Below are 19,292 nucleotides of genomic sequence, written 5' to 3'. Positions count from 1 at the left end.
TCTATGTCACTTTAAAAAAACATAAAGCCCACATACTCCATAATAACACCTACATATGCTCTTACTTTTTCCCAAGAAGGGCAAAGATCTACCACAATCCTCCAATGAGACACGATCCTAAAATGTGATCACCTATCGAGGCCACTTTCCTCCATCTTCCTTTCCGTTTCAAGGACAGGGCACGAGAATAACTTATTAGCACTAAAATCACTGCCAGAGGAACACAAACCAGCAGGGTACTTGGAGTCTTGCAAATAGCAGACACCCAATAAACATTTGTTGAATGACTGAATAAATAATACAGGGTGCAAGCTCCTTGAGGACAGGGACCATGTGTTCTTCATGAACTGCATTTGACCTTCAGTGCCTGGCCCTAAGTATCAAGATACAGAGCAGCACTTAATTAATGAGTCTTAAATGAATCAGGGACAGGGACGAGCAATAATGATTTAGCTTTGCTTGGAAAACAAAACATATCAATTCCACCATCTGTAGGAACTAGAGGCAGGAACAACATGAATGCCGCCGATCTGCTCTTTGGAAGCATGTGCTTCCACCTGTCAGTCTCTCATGTGTAGAATACACTCAACTAAGATACTTTTTTTTCATGCAGAAAAATGACAGAACACTATTATTTGCACCCTGATTAATTTTCAGAGCTTGGCATTCACACACAGCAACATCAGCTGCAGGGAAGCCTGGCATAGCCTGGCATCCAGCATTATTTTGTAAAATGTGTGCATTTAAAGCCTTAGGACACTTGATTTCCTATAGGACTCACTGCCTGTGTTATTTATTGGCACTAAGCATATGCTATGAGTGGCAGAGCAGTATGATGGACAGAGTGCTGAATTTCAGGTCAGACCCGATGTTGAATCCTGGCTCTGCTGCTGGTGCCACCTTAGACAAACCATTTGTCTTTTTTGGAAATCAGTTTCCTCAATGAGAGGTCTGGATTAAAAAGAAATAGAGCACCAGGCCTGGAGTAATAAAGACCTGAGTTCGAATTCTGCCTCCAGACACTTATTAGCTGTGTAACCCTGGGCAAGTCACTTAATCTCTGTTTGCCTCAGTTTCCTCAGCTGTAAAATGGGAATAATAGTAGCATCTACCTCCTAGGGCTGTTGTGAGTATCAAATGCGATAAAACTGTAAAGCACATAGCAAAGTTCCTGGCACATAGTAAACCCTATGTAAGTGTTAGCTATTAACATTATTATTATTAAATTATGGTGGCTTCTGGGAGCACAAGGAGCCTGTCTTGACACTTCTTTATGGGAGATGCCACGGTCTCAATCATGGTGTTTTGTTCTTACAGGTATTTAGTAACTATTTGTTCACTGAGTAGTGGAGAAGAAACTTCAAAGAACAGTATTTGTAGCTGAGTGACTCTGGGTAAGAAGCTTTGGGGTATTGCCTTCTCCTGCTAGATTCTAAGCTCCTTGAGGGTGGGGACTCTCTTTTGCTTTTCTTTGTACCCTGAGATCTTAGCACAGTGCCCAACACATAGTAGGCACTTAATATATGTTTACTGACTTTCTCTAATGGATCCACAGGGATTAAATTCAATTGCAATTCAACAAAATCCATAAAGTAGCTTCAGTATATAGGGTTAAGACCTAGTTCCTGACCTCATTGAGCTGACATTCTAGTTAGATCTAGGTTTGAGGCAGCCAGGTAGCTCCGCAAACAGAGTGCAAGACTAGAGTAAGGAAGACCTGAGTTCAATTTTTATTTCAGATACTTAGTAGCTATGTGACCCTAGGCAAATCACTTAAACGTTCAGTTCCTCAGTTTCCTTACCTGTAAAATGGAGATAGTAATAGCACCTAACTCACAGGGTTGTTGTGAAGATCAAATGAGTTAACATATGCACGGTTCTTTGCAAACTTAAAAGCACCACATAAATGTTAGGTGTAATAGCTGAGTAGAAGGGGAAGAACAGGGTGCACACACAAGTAACTACAAGAACCAGTAACATACTGTAATTGCATTATGGAGATATAAGCAAAAAACTACATGAGATTGCTAGTAGGGGAAGGAAAGGTCATTGATACCTGGAGGGAGGAATGTGCTCTTGAAGGAGATGGTAATGGAGAGGAGCTTTGAGAGATGGAAGTGGGACAATGGGATGCAGGCACAGGAAACAGCTCAAGCAAAAGTCAGGGAGGCAAGACAGTATGATGAGGGAAGGGGGATGAGAGAGGACACCTTGGCTGGAGCACAGAATATGAGAAGGGAGGAATATGAATAAGAGGAACAGTATGTGGTACCAGATTATAGGAGGTCTTGAATACCAGGCTAAGGAACTTTACTCAGGAGGCAGAAGGGAGTTATTGAAAGGTTTTGAGCAGAAGAATATAACCAGATCTATGCAAGGGCTAGACCTAGAGAGGTCTGTTGAGAAATAATTTTAATTATGAAGGGTTGGCTCGGGGTCACATAAGCAAAACTACTCTCTTAAGACTCAGATGCCAAGAAGCTCTGTCCAGGTACTGATATAGATTGTTAAATCATCTCACGCCACTCTTCTTCATCAACCCTAAGTTCCAGACACTTCACTGGGTGCCTTCACAACACCTAACACAGTGTTTTTCCCATAGGAGGCTGTCAAGAAATATTTATTTAGATATATATACACTACAATGTCCTATTTCCATTAAAATCTAGTAGGGGAAATAAAACATACACATCAAATGTGATCAGTTTTCTTGTTTGTATATGCCCCATTAGCGTGCCAACATCCTTAGGGCAAGGACTATAGTTCATTTCTATCTTTATAAGCCTAGTGCTAACAGAGGACTTTACCCAGAGCAGATCCTTTACAATACCTGCAGACTACAATGTTTAGCTTACGATTAAGTGTCAGGTGGGACAAACAATGTGTGGTAAGGGACTAGTCAAGAGAAAGAGATCTGTGTGGGCTTGGATGGGAAAAAGGCTTGGGACTTAATGTGGACCGGGAATAATGGGGCAGATTTTAAGTGAGGGAGGGAAAGGGACTCCAGGAAGGAGGAAATGAATGATCAAAAACTTAGAGGTATATGCCATAGACAATATAATCCCTTGCAGGATTAGTAATTGTGTGACCTCTGGTAATTTCTCCGTAAAATGAGGATAATGATACCACCTGCCCAAATGACCTTTCAAGGCTATCATTAGGATCAAAGGAGATAATGCATGTGAAAGTACTTTGTCAATAATGAAGTAAATTCATACAAATCTGCACAAATATAAAGGACTGCTATTAATGTCATCAGTATTATCGCAAACAAATATGCAGAATGAGGAATGCATGGCCTGGAATTCATTCCTCCCTCCTCATATCCATCTTTTAGAATACCTAGTTTTCTTTGAGGTTCCACTTCTAGATAGAGCTTTTCTTGATTCTCTCCCAGCTGCTAGAGCCTTCTCTGCCTAATTTGAGGCAGTTAGGTATAGAGCACTGGACCTAGAGTCAGGAAAACTCAAGTTCAAATCTAGTCTCATCCACTTAGTAGCTGTGTGACCCTGGTCAAGTCATTTAACTTTATTGTGCTTTAGCTTCCTCATCTTTAAAATGGGGAATAACAATAACACCTACTTCCCAGGTTGTTGTGAGGATCAAATGAGATAATATTTATAAAGCACTTTGCAAACTTCAAGGTTCTATATAAAGACTAGTTTATATCATCATCATCATTATTATTATTATTATTATTATTATTATTATTATCATTTTCTACCTATATCTCCATATGTTGTTTCCCCCTGCTAGATTTTAAGCTTCTTATGGGCAGGCACTGTTTTACTTCATAAATATTTGTTTATTTTAAGTTGTATCAGCTAGCATATGGACCATATAAGCAATAGATGATAAAGGCATCTTCCAACAAAAAGTTGCAAAGATGTACTGAAAAAAATACACAAATTTTCAAATCTTAATACAGTCCAAAAGAAACAGCTAAATTAGGAGTCTCATTAAATGCTCTGAGTTTCATATTTTCTGTACTGGGTTATTTCTTGTTTTTTCCCCACCTTTTGCCATTTTCAATCTGATTTTATCTTTAAAGAAAGAGAAAAAGATTCACTATCACAATAAAGTATATTTTGCCCTAGATTCATAAAAATGCTTAAGGTAATATCTTGATGTTTTTTATTTTTTAATGTTCAGCACTAATGCAAGTATCCCTGTTAATGGCAATGTTAAATGCCGCTGTTTCTGTTCTCCTGTTCCCATCTCACATTTCCATTTTGTTCTCTCATTGGGGTTAACATGCCAATGTTGTTATCACCAGCAATAAATATTTATTACAATCTCGCTATGGAAGAATAGCTAATTCATTTCCTTATTCTTTGTGAAATCTTGCTCCTTTGATCTCTCCTCTCCACTACTACCATAGCCTTCAAGGTTTTCCCCAAGCAGCTTTATATTCTAACACCATTCTATAAAGAACAGATGGGAAACTTAAATGTCTTTCAAAATATGATGCTGGCATTCAACTCAAAATCAGCCAACCTTTTCACTTCAGCAATGTAGGTATATTCATGCTGATATCTCCCTCCCCTATCCCTCACCACCCCATTGCTTATTTATGTCCATTATTTATACTTCTACAGCTTTTTTCCCCCAGAGGGCTCTGACATACTTTGGTTCCTTTTTCTCCCCCCCTCCCCTAATAATAAAATGACAATATTTACTTACCTTTCATTAGAGCTTCTGAAAGAAATGCATCATAATGCTTTGAGGTAGATCATCTTTGATTAAACCTTTCCCAAAGCATAATGGCAGGACAATGACATTTAAGCTTGGAAAAGCTATTTCACCAAACCAGAAACTGATTTTCAAATGTTGTCATTATAACTCTGATTCTTTAACTTCCTTCCACTCCTACTTTCCAATCAGGGCTTTCTTTCCCTTCAATCAATCAATTCCCAAGAATCCACTAAATGCCAACCAAATGCTAAGCACTAGGGATACAAACTCTAAAATGAATTAGTCCTTGCTCTCAAGGAGTTTGTATTCTAGGAGGAAACAACATGTACATATGTGGGTCTATTAAAAATAAACAGGAGGAGATTTTGTGGGAAAGATGCTAGTAGTTAGGAAGAGGGGTGATTCGGGAAGTGTTTTATGTGAAAAGTGATGCTTGCACCAAATCTTGGAGAAAGCTAGAGATTCTAAGAAGCAGAAGAAAAAAAGGGGGGGGAGGGCTGAACAATCTGTACAGAGGCATGAAGACAGGCAAGAGTATACTCTATGAAAACCAGAAACAAGGACAATTTGGCCAGAGTAAGGAGGTCATGAAGTCAATAAACATTTATTCAGCCCCTACTATGAGCCAGGTACTGACTGTGCTGAATGTAGGTACACAAAAAAAGACAAAAAGCAAAATCAACAAACAAAAATCTCAGTCTCTGCTCTCAAGGAGCTCCCAGTATAATGGAGGAAAGTAATTTATAAGAAGACTGGAAAAGATAGAGTAGGACCAGTTCCTGAAAGACTTTAAATGTCAAGCAGAGGAGTATATATTTGATCCTAGAGGTAATAAGAAACCACTGATATTGAATAGTGGAGCTGACATGGCCAGGCATGCACTTTAGGAAAGTCACTTTGACTGCAGTGTGGAGGATGGCCCAGAGAAAGGGAAGGAAAGAGGCAGGGAAACCTATTAGAAAGCTGTTGGAATAGTCCAAGTCAGAGGTAATGAGAATCTAAACTTGAAGTGGTGGCTGGGTGAATAGAAAGAAAGAGGTGGATTCTTTTTTTTTTACTTCTCTGGATTTATTCTTAATGTCTGTTTGTTACTGTGTATAAATCCCATTTATCACCTTCACAACAATTCCAGCTTTCACTGATACTTCCTAATCATGATGGCAAAGTCACTGCATTAGATTCCCAATTACCCAGACCCAAAGAAGTAGATTCTTGTGAAGGAAGAAACTAAAAGATTTTGCACACCTGATTAACTGTGTGCAGTGAGGTAGAATGAGGAACAAGGGATGATACTGACTGGAACACATGTGACTGGAAAGATGGTGGTGCCCTTGACATAAAGAGGGAAGTGCAGAAGAAGAGTGAGTTTTACATGGAAAGATATTTACTTCTCTTTTGGACATGTTGAATTTGAAATGACTAATAAAATATCCAGTCTGAAAAGTGGCTCTGAACTCAGGAGAGTGATGAGTATCTTGGAGACATGCATTGAGATGATTATTAAACCCGTGAGAGGTGATGAACTCACCAAATAAAAACAGAGAAGAGACACAGAACTTTTGGATATGTCCATAGCTAGGGGATGTGAGAGAGAATGATTCAGCAGAGGAAACAAAGAAGATGCTGTAAGATAGTAAGAGGAAAACCTAGACAAAGCAGTGCTGGGGAAATTCACAGGGGAGTGAGCATCCAGGAGGAGAGGGGGGCCAACAATGTCAAACATTGCTCAGAGGTCAAGGATGAAGACTGAAAATAAGTCATTAGATTTTCTAGAGAAGATATTCCTTTCACTGTTACCCTTTAAATAGCTTCCCTAAGTCCCACAGCATGATACACTGATTCAGAAGACTACATGTAAATGAACTTTACTCCAGTCGCTTAGATGGTTCCATCCAGTTATAGCATCTATCATTTCCAAAGGTCAAGAGGACTAAGAGCCATACTGTTCAAACATTTTAACTGCCCATCCTAGTCCTCCACCTGCTCTGTGATGACTTCTTTTCTCTCTTTTGCTTTCTTCTCTTCCTCCTAACACCTAATCAGGGGTTGTTAGCTCGGGTTCTGTAACCTTGGTTTGTTTTTTTTAAATATATTTTGATAACTATTTTAATAGAACTGGTTTCTTCTATAATGTTATATTCTAAGGAGGAGTCCCTAAGCTTCACGAGATTGCCAAAAGCATCCATGATACAGAAAATGTAAATGTTGGTTTTCCCCACTCAGCTGACTTTGACCTTTCTTTTTTTCTCTCTAATCTCTCCCTTGGTGAGTTGATATGCTTCTCTAACTTCTAATGTCAATTCTACAGATGACTCAAATCTAACTCTAGTTCTGATCTCTCTACCAAGCTCTAGATCTGAATTTTTAACTGTCTCTTGTTCCAACAGACCCTCCAAGCCAATACGCCCAGAACTCATCATCTTTCTACCCAAACCTGAATTTCCTCATAATTTCTCTTTTTCTATTAAGGGTATTATATCTCCTCCATGTTCCAAATCTTAATGCCATTTTGAGAGCCCTCCTTTTCCTACAACAAATAGGTACCAAGTATTATAATTTTTACCTTCAAAATACCTTCTACATCTACCCTATTTCCATGCTTATTTCTACTTCTCTACTCTAGGTTCCTCATTATCTCTCATCTAAGAAAATATAATTACTCCTGGAGAAACCATTAGATTCCAATCTCTCCCCACTTCAAGCCATCCTATATAATAATACCAGTTGAATATCACCTATGCACAAGGATGATTATGTCTTTTGCACTGCTTAAAAAAATCTTTGCTGATTCTTGCTTCCTTCAAATTTAGGATCATAGATTGAGAGTGAGAAGGATCCTTAGAGTCCATATCCAGTCCAACCCCTCTCATTTTATAGATGAGGAAACTGAGGTCTGAAGAGTTTAAGTGATTTGCCCAATTCGTGCAGCCAAGATATCATTTCTGCCAGCCTCAATTCTTGAGTCACAATTCTGCCTTGCTTGTTGTAGTTGCATTTGTCACAAACCTTATGGCAACAGAAGCAATATGTGACCCAAGGCTCTCTGAAGCTTCCTGATAACCTGGCTGTGGGTGGTCCAGTCTTCAAGTTATATACTCTGGTGGTGCATCAGTGGACGATGAATTTCATGTGTTGTGTTCTACCCCTGCCTCAGAAAGTCAAACTGTTATGTCATTGGCAAAGATCTTTGTTGGTTTGGTTTTGTTTTAAAAACAGCCTCAGTGTTGTTTTCATGAGTCACACTCACCTCCTGTGCAAATGTCTCAGCTTTCTTTCGAAGATCCTTTTCCAATTCAAGGTTCACCTGCATTTCTTCATACTCTTCCACTGCTAGTATGGACACTGTTAAAAGGATGAGGACAGGATCATGACTAAGAAGCTTATTACATATGTGCTTAATGAGGTAGGTAGGTGGAGCAGTGAGCAGAAACATTGGACCTGGAATCTGTAAGACCCAAGTTCAAATCCAGCCTCAAATATTTACAAGTTGTGTGGCCCTAGGTAGGTCACTTAGCCTTTGTTTCAGTTTCCTCATCTGTAAAATGGGGATAATTGTAGCACTTGCCTTTCAGGATTGTTGTGAGGATCAAATAAGATATGCATTTTGCAAACCTCAAAAAGCTATAAAATGTTAGCTACTACTTTTTCAAAGATGCAGATCATTTGATCAGAATGAAGATCTACGTTACATGTCAATGTGACTTTGAGTAAATAAATGACTTCACTTCCCAGATCCTTAATTTCCCCATTTGAAAAATTAGAGGGCTGAATTAGAAGCACGCTTCAGCTGTACCATGAAACAGTTTTAAATAATATAGCATGTTACAGTACAAACAAGGAAAGAATCAGAAGTAACCAAAAGAATGTCATAAAAGAAATTGATGATTGGAGAAAAAAAAAAGATGGGCTAGCCCCAAGTCAAGAGCAAGGAATAAATGATGGACAACCTATATGGCTTCACTGATAGCTGCAAGAGTTGCCCAGAAGAGGCAGGAATGGATGGGTTGTGATTGACATTGTCAGAGTTCTACCCACATCAATGAGATCACAGATTCAGGAGTACTGGGATATTTTAGACAGGAAAAAAAGGACTGTGGACTTCACAAACTTCAGAAGCAGCATTAGAGGTTTACACTAACAGATACTATTAGAAAAAAGCTCATCAGAAAAACATCAGACCAATTTCTCTGCCACCTTTTAAATTGTGTCATATTTTGTTAAAATGCAATGCTGATGGAAGGGAGGGCATAATGATATGGACAGACATTAAGCATAATACAGGAAGGCACTCTGTTCACTTTCTCGTCCTCTTTTGCCAATGTACCTCAATCTTAACCTGCAAGTCATATCAATAAAATATATATTTTTTTAAAGAGCTCTCTTAATAATTGCTTTCACTCACTGCTCTGTCAATGCACTTCAGTCCTAACTGGCTAAGGACTGGTTTCCAGCATAATGACATAGAATTTCAAACTCCATACTCTATAAATCCTCTGCCTCCTCTGACAAAAGCCTAACAGTCTTTTGGTGGTAAAGCAATATAAGTGGCACTTTGTGATATGGATTACAGGTCACTGAGAGTCAACTGATTTTCCATCACATTTTAAAAAGAAACTTTATGAACAAGACAAAAAAAAATTTAAGACAATTTTAAAGCCTACGGTCAAAACCTCTCTTCCATGGCAAGATACTATAGTAAAAAAAAAAAAAAAAAGGTAAGCTGTGACATGCAGTGGCTTTTGATATCCCCTGATTGTTATTCAAGGAAATTATGTACACTGATAAGTAATATAATGACACACATTATTCATAACAACATGATTTAAAAAAAAAACTATTACTATCACAAAAAATGATATAAGGCTCAGAGAGCAAGCTTGTGAAAAAAGCAGCATGGTCCTTCAAAAAATCAAGCATAATAAACTTAAGGTCATATCACAGTCTCTTTGGGCCTCAAGTTTTTGTTATCTATAATATGGTGGGGAGCGTGGCATGCTGCAAAGATGAGATTAACCAGATGAACTTTAAGGCTCCTACAAAATCTAAATCTTATGATCCTACAATAAAATGGATAATATAACTTAACACTAATAATATTTTGCTTCTGAAGGGTTTTACAGATTAACAGCTAATGATGTTTTTATGGGTTGCTGGGATATCTGTAACCTAATGGCAAAGATTCTTTACAATCCTCATAGAAAATGAATTTAATCATTGGAAACCTGGCCGGCATGAGCTCCTTGAAATTAGGGGCTGGTTTTTGATTTCTTGTTATCTCTCGCACTTGACAGTGTGTCTGAAACTTAGATACTTAGCTAACTGACTGACTGACTACTACTACCACTAACAACAGCAGCCAGAACTGACACTAATATCTCATGTTAAATTTTGCAAATGTTTGAATACATTATATTACCTAAGCTTCTGACACATATGGCCTTTATGACTGGGCAATTCACATAACCTCTAGGTATCATCAACAACTGTCTAAGATTGTAAGGCACGAAAGATTTGGTGATCAGCATTGGTGGAGGCTGTTTCCTCATTGGAAGTTCTCTTCATTGATGAAATTAACAGGTCCAGTCTCCCCCCCCCAAAATTAGTCCTCACAGAAATTATAAGGTATTTATTATAAGGAATTAATATTCCCATATTACATATAAAGAAACTGAGGCTCAACAGTTAAGTGGCCTCTTACCTGTGGTCACACAACTAACTAAATGTCAGAGATGGGATTTAAATGCAAATCTTCCCAAATCTTAGGACAATACTATCTCTACTATGCTACATTTATTTCTTTTGCAGAAGAAACAGACACAAAGGTTCTGTCCAGAACTCACATAAAAATGGGCAATATCCAAGAGATTAAGTAGTTATAGTTATTCCTTCCACATTGCAACTTTCCCCATCATGGTTTTGATATATCAAGGGCTGTCATAAGAAATTGAATGTGAATTTGGGGGGAGTTTTATGAAAGTCACAGATGACACATGAAGGCCAGCAGACAACGCAGGGCCTATGTCCAAATACTTAACCCAAATTTTACAATAAAGTACTGTAAACATTCCATAAAAGAAAAATAAAAAAATCAGATTTCTCTTATATAAAGGAAGGGCCAAAATTTTTACGTGGATTTTCCAGATTGCAGGGGTACCACACCCCTAACCCCTACAATGTGAAAGGGATAACTGCATATTTTCTATAGCTACTACAGTGGAGATGAGAGTGGGATTTAAAAAAAAAAAGGGACAAATTCCAAATCATTTATTGAAGGCATGGCCACTGTGATGGAGAACATTAAGTAAGTGTGGGATGGGCTAATCCTTGGGTGGTGAGCTGTTAAAATGTGTTCAAAGATTTCTTCTGAATCCCAGTTTCTCAAGAGAAAGCACTTCTAATTATCCCTAACATACCAGGAATAGAATAAAAGCAGTGTGTGATAGAGTAGCATAATAAATTTGGGATTCTAGGAAGCAAAGCAAAAGGAGGGGGAATGAGGGAACTCCAGGGACAGGGGATAACCTGTGCCACACTGGATGTGAAGTCAGTAAACCTGGGTTCTATCCCCTAGGCTTTGCCATAAATGAATTATGTGGTCCTGGGCAAGTTCTTTTCATTCTCTTGGCCTCAGTTTCTTCATCTATAAAATGAATGGGTTGCACCAGATGACCTCTACGGATCTGTTTAAAATTCTTTAAGACTTTATATGATCTATTAAGTAAGTACCAGAAGAGGAGGGCAAGGCAGAATTTGAGAATTCATTTCCACTGCAAGATTGAGAATACCTGAACATGGTTTGAAAATAGCATGAATCAATGATAACAGAAACAAATGAAGTGTAATTACGCGCAGCTTTTGGGCTGGGGAAACTGAACATACATACCTCTGTTGCATTTTTCCAGCACTTTTCTTTGTTCAAGAACTTCTGAATTCAAAACAGCTTTTTCTTGTTTAACTTTATTTACCTAAAAGTTGTGAGATTTTTAGAGGAGAGATAACAGCCAACAGTGTAAAATGAGACCATATGGTAATGTGTGATTTCTGTTTTACATTCAAGACATATTTATGGCTTCAAATAGATTAATGCATCTTCATCTATAAGAGCTCTTCTCAAAGCCAAACATTAGGGAGACAGTCTTTGTAGAGTATCCATTAAGAACTGAAGTCTTAAAAAGAATTTAACTTCTACATTTTAACTACTGTTCTAGTCACAGACCAAGTTTTTTGTTTTTTAGCTGTAGTTCCTTGCATAAGAAACATTGATAATATTTAATGCAAAAATAAAAACCAAGGATCCTACAATGAATACAAATGAAATCTACAGCCACAGTCCAGGAATTTTAGCATCATGTAGGATGGACCAGGAGCTTGACCCAAAGCTCTGTCAATTACTATAGTCTTGAAGACTATGTACTGGGGGTAGGAGGCATTTGGGGCTGGTAGAGGTAGAAAATCTCAGATCTTTGAAGTATTAAAGATATTATTAATATTATGGTGGAAAAACCTATATTTTACATTTGGTGTGAATGAATAATTTACTCAATATCCATCTCTAGAGTCCTATCTAAAACAACAACCTTTTCCTTATTTATACTGGCATTTTTTTTTTTAAGAACCAACGACAAGGCAGCAAAAGGATCCCAAGGAACTGGCCCTTGGATTGAAAAACTTTGAAAACCATTTAGACCCCTCCCTTATCATTCTTTAAGTTGGGAATTTGTGCTAGGCTTAAAGATATTCAAAGAAAAGGAAGAATTCCTCCAAACGGCTTTGATAGTCTAGTCTATCAGTGTAATAGAAAGATCACTGGAAATAGAGCCAGGAGAACTGAATGTTTGCTATAGGTGGGCTACTAACTAGCTATCTAATTTTTGGCAAGTTACTTTTCCTCTGGGAGACTCAGTTTCCTAATTTGCAAATGAATGGATTGGACTAGGACAGGTGGTCTCTAAGGTGCTATTCAGTTCTAATACTGTAATATAGTCCTGTTATCCACAAATGACCCTATTAGAATGAAAAAAAAATACTGTTTCTTCATCCCTCAATTAAGTTCAAGTTCTAAAGCAAAAGAGTTAGTGACTCCTCTCTCAATATTACCAGGCATTACCAATTACCAATATTACCAGGCAAGTGGTTTCAGGGGCCATTGACACAAACAGTTAAAGTTAAAGTAACTCAGCGTTTATATCAAAGGTAACTGGCTTCGTAGCTGACTGGTTTTTTTTTTTCTTATCCGCTTCTAAAAATCCTTTAAAAAAAAGTCTCCATTTTATCATTTCAATACATACTTCCTCAATGACTTCAACAAGCTTGGACCTCAGATTTTCTAGTTCAATAGCCAATGTCTTCTTTTCTTCCTGAACAGATATGATTTGATCTCGAAGTTCTAGATTTTTCAAAGAGAAAAAGATAGAATAAAGAGGAAATAAGTGGATATTTAATGAAAACAATCAGATGAAAAGAACCCAAAATACCTGCCCAGGTGTTGCATGCAGTCAATGTCATTTAATATCTAAGAGCAAAAGGCAAAGGCAAATTTTATTGAGCTTTTACTGGGTTGCTTCCACCATAGCGACCATTATCATAATTCGTACACAATGTATTTGCAAAATATCAAATGCAGTGGTCTTTGGTTTTCTCATATTCCACAAAACCCATGTTCTGAAAAAAGCATCTGGCATTTTCAAAGTAGATATTTTTAAAAAGCTTCCAGCAAAACCAATTAAGGCATTGTACTAATTTCTTTTTTATTTCTTAGTGGTCATGGGCTCTTGTCACAATACAGTATAAACAAACAACAGGCAGTTTACACTTTGGAAGGTTTGATTTGTAGGAAAAATCCTGAATAACTGCCAATTTATAGCCCTTCTGACATTATGTGAACTGAGTCAAAATATAACCTAGTTTGATAGAAGGTTAATGCCAGTAATTTTCCCTTCAGAATTGTGAATGTTTTGTTTCTTAATTTACTTCATATATATATTTTATTATTGAGATACAATGGATGAAAATTTGAAATTGACACTTGTTGGAATGAAAACACTTTACAAAAGCAAATTCTAAAGATTCTATTTTATCTTTAAAGTTGCTTCATTTATTCAAATGTTGCAAGAAATGTCAATAAATTAGCTCAAAATACTTGTTTTTATGGCTCTACGGTTTTTCCCACTTACTATTTCCCTTTTAAATTCCTGTTCTTATAAAGAATTCAATTCAGTGCAAAGCAATGAAATTCAACAAATACTTAAGAATCTACTCTATGGAAAAGAGCATCAATAAAACTTTTTTTTAAAGAACCTACTATGTATAAGGCATCATGCTAGGCCCTAAGGAGAGGGGCTGGCTTTGTGATTTCATTTGGCATAGGAAACTCCTTTAACCAAGACAGGTTGGCACTTTCTCTGTAGCTTATAGTTTCAGAGACTGCCTAGAGCACTAAGAGGTAAAGTCATCTGCCCAATCACACAACAAATAAATAAAAAAAATACAAACATGCCTACACACCTAGACACACACACACACACCAGAGACAGGACTTGAAATCATGTTTTCCTGGCTCCAACGCCAGTTTTCTATCTATCCATCTATTTTAAACCATGCTGGCTCATATATGGCTCAGGGATTATAACGACAAACATAATGCAATCCCTCCCCTTAAGGAGCTTACATTCTAGTTGGGCCAGATGAATGGAAGGAAGGAAGGAAGAAGAGAAGGAGGGATGGAGTAAGGAAAAAAGCAGGGAGGAAAGGGCGGAAGAGGAAAGAAAATAGGGACGGAGGGATAGATGACAAGAGGAAGGAAAGAGGAGAGAGAGGGAGGAGGAAGGAAGAAAGATAGGAGGAGAGTCTTCTCTGTAGCATGAGTTGTTGTGTTGCTGTTTGGTTGTGTCCAACTCTCCATGACCCCATTTGGGATTTTCTTGGCAAAGATACTGGAGTGGTTTGACGTTGTTTTCTCTGGCTCATTTTACAGTTGAGGAACTGAGGCAAACAGGGCTAAATGACTTGCCCAGGGTCACATAGCTACTAAGTGTCTGAGCTGGATTATGAACTCATGAATGTGAGTCTTCCTGATTCCAAGCTCTATTCCAGGGCTCTCTCCACTTCATCACCTAGCTGCCCTATAGTTACAGTAATGAATTCATGAATCCCTACAATGATGTATGATGCAGATAACTGGGTTATATTATGTTTCTTCAACTACACTATAAGCACCCTGAGGGCAGAGATGATGCTTTAGGTTTCTCTTGTATCTCCAAGTATCTCCATTATTGTATCCTACAATAATACTGGGTCCATAGTAAATCCTCAATAAATACTGACTGATGCATTGATTTTCCAGGCCCAGAATCTCAAAGTACAGAATCCCAAGCCAGAACTTAGCCAGTACAAGTACGAGTAGAATCTGATTGGTAATATTCTCATTGACAGTTAAGAAAATGATCATAAGCTTAGTAACAAATTCTACCTTTTATTTGCTGTTGACATTGTACAGAGTCACAAGTTCCAGAGGTTCCCTCCGTTTCTGTAGCTGAGTCTTCATCATCAATATTTATCTCTTCAGTTATAACATCAGGCCCCAGTTTAGCCATATAGAGCATGCTGATTCTTTTCAAAGTCTTATTTTCTTTATTTAACTAAAATGAAATACAAGTATAACAGTTATGATAACATTAAAATAAGAGTCTTGGCTTTTAAAAAATAGAACAGATAAATTATTCATGTAAGAACTAAATGTTGGCTAACATCCACAGCAGGAAATAACAATTAGAAAATTCATTAATTAAGGGCTTTGTTTATACTTCCATGGTGAAGGATAATAATTTATTAGTTTAAGTAAAAGCTCACACCTGGTTTACAATCATCAGCATATGAAAATGTTGGTTAAGCTTCATTCCTGCTGTGGCCCACAGGAAGAATGAAATGGAAACATAACTAGAGAAATTTGAGGACATTTTGAATTTATACATGGCCTTAACCAAGGAATCTTAAAACAATTTAAACAACAGAAGCGCAAGTGGAATCCTAATACATGAATTAAAATAATGATTTCCCCCTCAATGTACATATTGGTTGAGTTGGGTCTTTAGCTTCAATGTTACTTGATCTTCAATATCAGTATTTACCTAATGGGTTTAAATGCATATGCATTCAAGTATGTATATACCAACATATAACTGAATGAATATAAAAATATGAAATTATACAATTTGTTATTATTATACAAAGAAAAACACACACATACACACGCACACACATAAAAAATTACAGATATGATTTGGAAGGAATTTTGGAGACTGTTCAACCCACATCCATCCATCCTTTCCTTTTTCCCTCTGTTTTTCTTTGTTTCTTTCTTCCCTCTCCTCCCTTCTTTAATGTTCTTTATCTCATCTAAAAGAGATAAGGAGATAAACCACACAAGGATCCCATCCTTGTACCGAATAGCAGAAGATCTCTGACCTATTGTTTCCAATCTGAGCTGGGTCACCCTCCTTAAGCAGCCTGGTGCCCCCCTCCCATCCCATTTTGGTTCCAGACAGTGCAAAATCGACTACTGCTTAGAATTCCTGATCTCAAATAATCCACTAGTCTAAGCCTCCCCAGTAGCAGGGATTACAGGCACATGCCACCATAAACCCAATGGCCCTATATCGGAACATATAACTTCCCCAACTAATGCTACATAAATTCCAAGCAACTATTACTCTGGAAGTAATGCAGCTAATTGAAGTAGCTAATTCCTCCCTCCCTTTGTCCAAGGATCTGAAAATCCAGGTGTCTGGAAGAATGTGTACTTGAAAGTCCTGAGAGATTTTATGCTGATGTTGTGTTGGGTACACAGGTGATCAGCTCAGAAAGATACTAAAGATAGGTAGATGTGAGAGAAGCATCTCAACTGAACAGGAGGGAAGAAGAATGGCATCACACCCACCCAGAGATATAGTCCTACTTTCCTGTTTTCAGGGGGCAAATACTTACTGTACTTTGACCAGTTTTCTACTTGAAAGTCAGCAAATGAGAATTCCTGGGTACAGGACAGTTGTGTTTCTGCATTTTGTGAACATTGCTATTTTTACAGTGCTCACGAAGTCACCATTATATGTGATTCCTCTATCACATTGTTCTCTGATTCCTTCATGCTTATCTTTTTTTTTTCCCCACAGTCACCTAGTGCCATGGAAAAATTCAGGACAAATTTGGGACAAATTCAGGTCTCATGACATAAGAGGACTTGTCCTGTGAATTTTAGTATTTAAGTAAGCTGCTGTCCCTGAGGCTTCTCCATGTAAAGTGTGCATGGAACACAGCAATAACTTGCCACAGAGAGTGCTCAGAATAGTTCATATAAAAGAGAGTAAAGGCCTACACTGACAAGGAAGGACAAGTGAGTCAATGACTATAATAATTTTCATTCCACAATGTAAAACTAAAGGATGACAAACAATTCCCAAATGGCCTGGTGTTCTGGGGTCCCCAACTAATGCAATTAAATTATAATTTCAAAATGTAGGACACTCAATTAAATAATTCAATTCACATAACTTTTATTAAGTTACATCTAATATGGGTAATGAATGCACTGTGTTAATCACTGTAAAGATGTATAAAATCTAACAGGGGAGCAAAAATAAGACATGCACCCATATGAACCTAATACAAAATTCACAAGAGAGCTGCAATGTATTACGAGATGTCAAAGGAGTACAGACTTGATTGTGGCCAAGAACTTGGAAAGGTTCCATGACAGAATTATCATCTGACCTACACCTTGAAGGACAGCTAGGATTTCTGAGGGTAAAGAATTGGGGAATGTCATTAAAGGTTAGTCAAGGGATTTTTGTTGTTGTTGTTTTGTTTTTTATTGCAGGAGCTTATCAAACAAACTTTAGAAATGCATTCATTCCACTTAGCCAAGAGGTAAAATCGATTCATTCTAACTGTACCAGAGGACAGAACTAGGAGCAAAGGAAACAAGTTGCAAAGAGGCTTTATTGGGACTTGATGTCAGGAAGAAATGTCTAACATTTAGGACTGTCCAAAAGCATAATAGGATGCCTTAAGAAATGGTAGGTTCTGCCTCTGAAAGATTTCAAGCAGAGAGCAAGGCTGGGTTGGGAGTCCTTTCCAGTACTGGTTGGATTAATATCCCTTCAACCTTTAAAATTCTGGAGATTCTGATCACCCAGCTTCCATTTGAAGACATTCAGTGAAAAGGAGTGCACTATAGGCCAATGGAATCAATTCCACCTTTGAACAGCCATAATTATTAGGAGGTTTATCTTTACATCAAACCTAAACCGTCCTCTCTTCAAATTTTACTTACTGCTCTATTTGCTGAGGTCAAATAAAGCAAAGCTAATATCTTCTCAAAATGAAAGCCCAACAAATACCTAGACAACTAAGTCTTCTTTTCTCTAGGCTAAGCATCCCAGTTTCTTCAACTAATCCTTGAATGGCATGGTCAGCTCTTTCTTTTATCTCCTGGTCATCCTCCTCTGGACAGATTCCAACTTGTCAATTTCCTTAGGACATGGTGTCCAGAACTGAACACAGGACTCCACATGTGATCTGACTCACCAGAGCACAGGAGGATTATCATTTCCATTGTCCTGGGCACTGCATCTCTCTTGATTCTGCATAACATTATATTAGGTGTGTTGTTGTTATTAAATAGTTTTTCAGTTGTTTCCAACTTTTTGTGACCCCATTTGGAGTTTTCTTGGCAAAGATACTGAAGTGGTTTGCCATTTCCTTCTCCAGCTCTTTTTACAGATGAGGAAACCGAGGCAAACGGGGTTAAGTAACTTGCCCAGGGTCACATGACTAGTAAATGTCTGAGGTCAAATTTGAACTCAGGTCTTCCTAACTCCACTACCTAGCTGCCCCACATTATGTGTACTGGCTGCCTTTTCAAATTGTTAACTCATATTAAACTTGAAATCCACTAAAAAATCCCAGGTGATATTCATAATAAACGATCATTGATTGACTGACTTGTCTAGCCAACACCCCCTCCATTACATAGGAAGACTGACTATCCATACTCTATGAGCCCAAAGTGTAGGATTTTACATTTATCTTTATTGCATATTATTTATTTATAAACATATCTAGGTATGCAGAGGTGGTGTATTATAGTATAGCAGAAAGATAAATCTATAGTAGATATGGAGCTGATCTTTTAAAACTCTTCACAACCTGGCCCCAACCTATCTTTCCAGTCACATTGGACATTACTTCCCCCTTCTGCATGCTGAGATCCAACCAAACTGTCCTCATGACCCTCCAACTCCACTCTCAGTGTCTTTGTACGTAACCATCCCACATACCTGGAATGCATTCTCCTGCCTCCGGGTCTCTCTCTTCCTTTAAGATATAGCTCAAGCACCATGTCTGCATGAAGCTTTTTCTGATCTCCTCAATTGCTAGTGCTATGCCTCCCAAACTACTAACAACTCATTTGTACATATTTATAGTTATGCTGTGGAGATTTCTATATATAGTTGCAATCTCCCCATCATTAACATGTAATGTTCTTGCATCTAAGGATAGTTTCATCCTTTGTACACAGTGGTACTTAATAAATGTTTGTC

At 37.8% G+C, this 19,292-nt stretch overlaps 1 protein-coding gene across 2 annotated transcripts in view; it reads right to left on the bottom strand.

Moving 5' to 3' along the window:
* The window catches only part of SHTN1 (shootin 1), a 117,995-nt gene that overhangs the window by 53,237 nt on the left and 45,466 nt on the right, over positions 1–19,292 (bottom strand). For both annotated transcript variants that reach the window (XM_027851680.1, XM_027851679.1), the window contains exons 5-8: positions 15,164–15,332; positions 12,984–13,081; positions 11,579–11,660; positions 7,943–8,037 (exon numbers count right to left, since the gene is read on the bottom strand). In XM_027851680.1, the coding sequence (XP_027707481.1) occupies positions 7,943–8,037; positions 11,579–11,660; positions 12,984–13,081; positions 15,164–15,332 (444 nt within the window). The remainder of the gene's footprint in view (positions 1–7,942; positions 8,038–11,578; positions 11,661–12,983; positions 13,082–15,163; positions 15,333–19,292) is intronic.

This window comes from Vombatus ursinus, unplaced genomic scaffold, assembly GCF_900497805.2.
Source record: "Vombatus ursinus unplaced genomic scaffold, bare-nosed wombat genome assembly UNPS02009205.1, whole genome shotgun sequence".
Classification (NCBI taxonomy): Eukaryota; Metazoa; Chordata; class Mammalia; order Diprotodontia; family Vombatidae; genus Vombatus; species Vombatus ursinus.
Note: the sequence above shows the minus strand (reverse complement) of the source record. Positions and strands in the feature narration are given on the sequence as shown.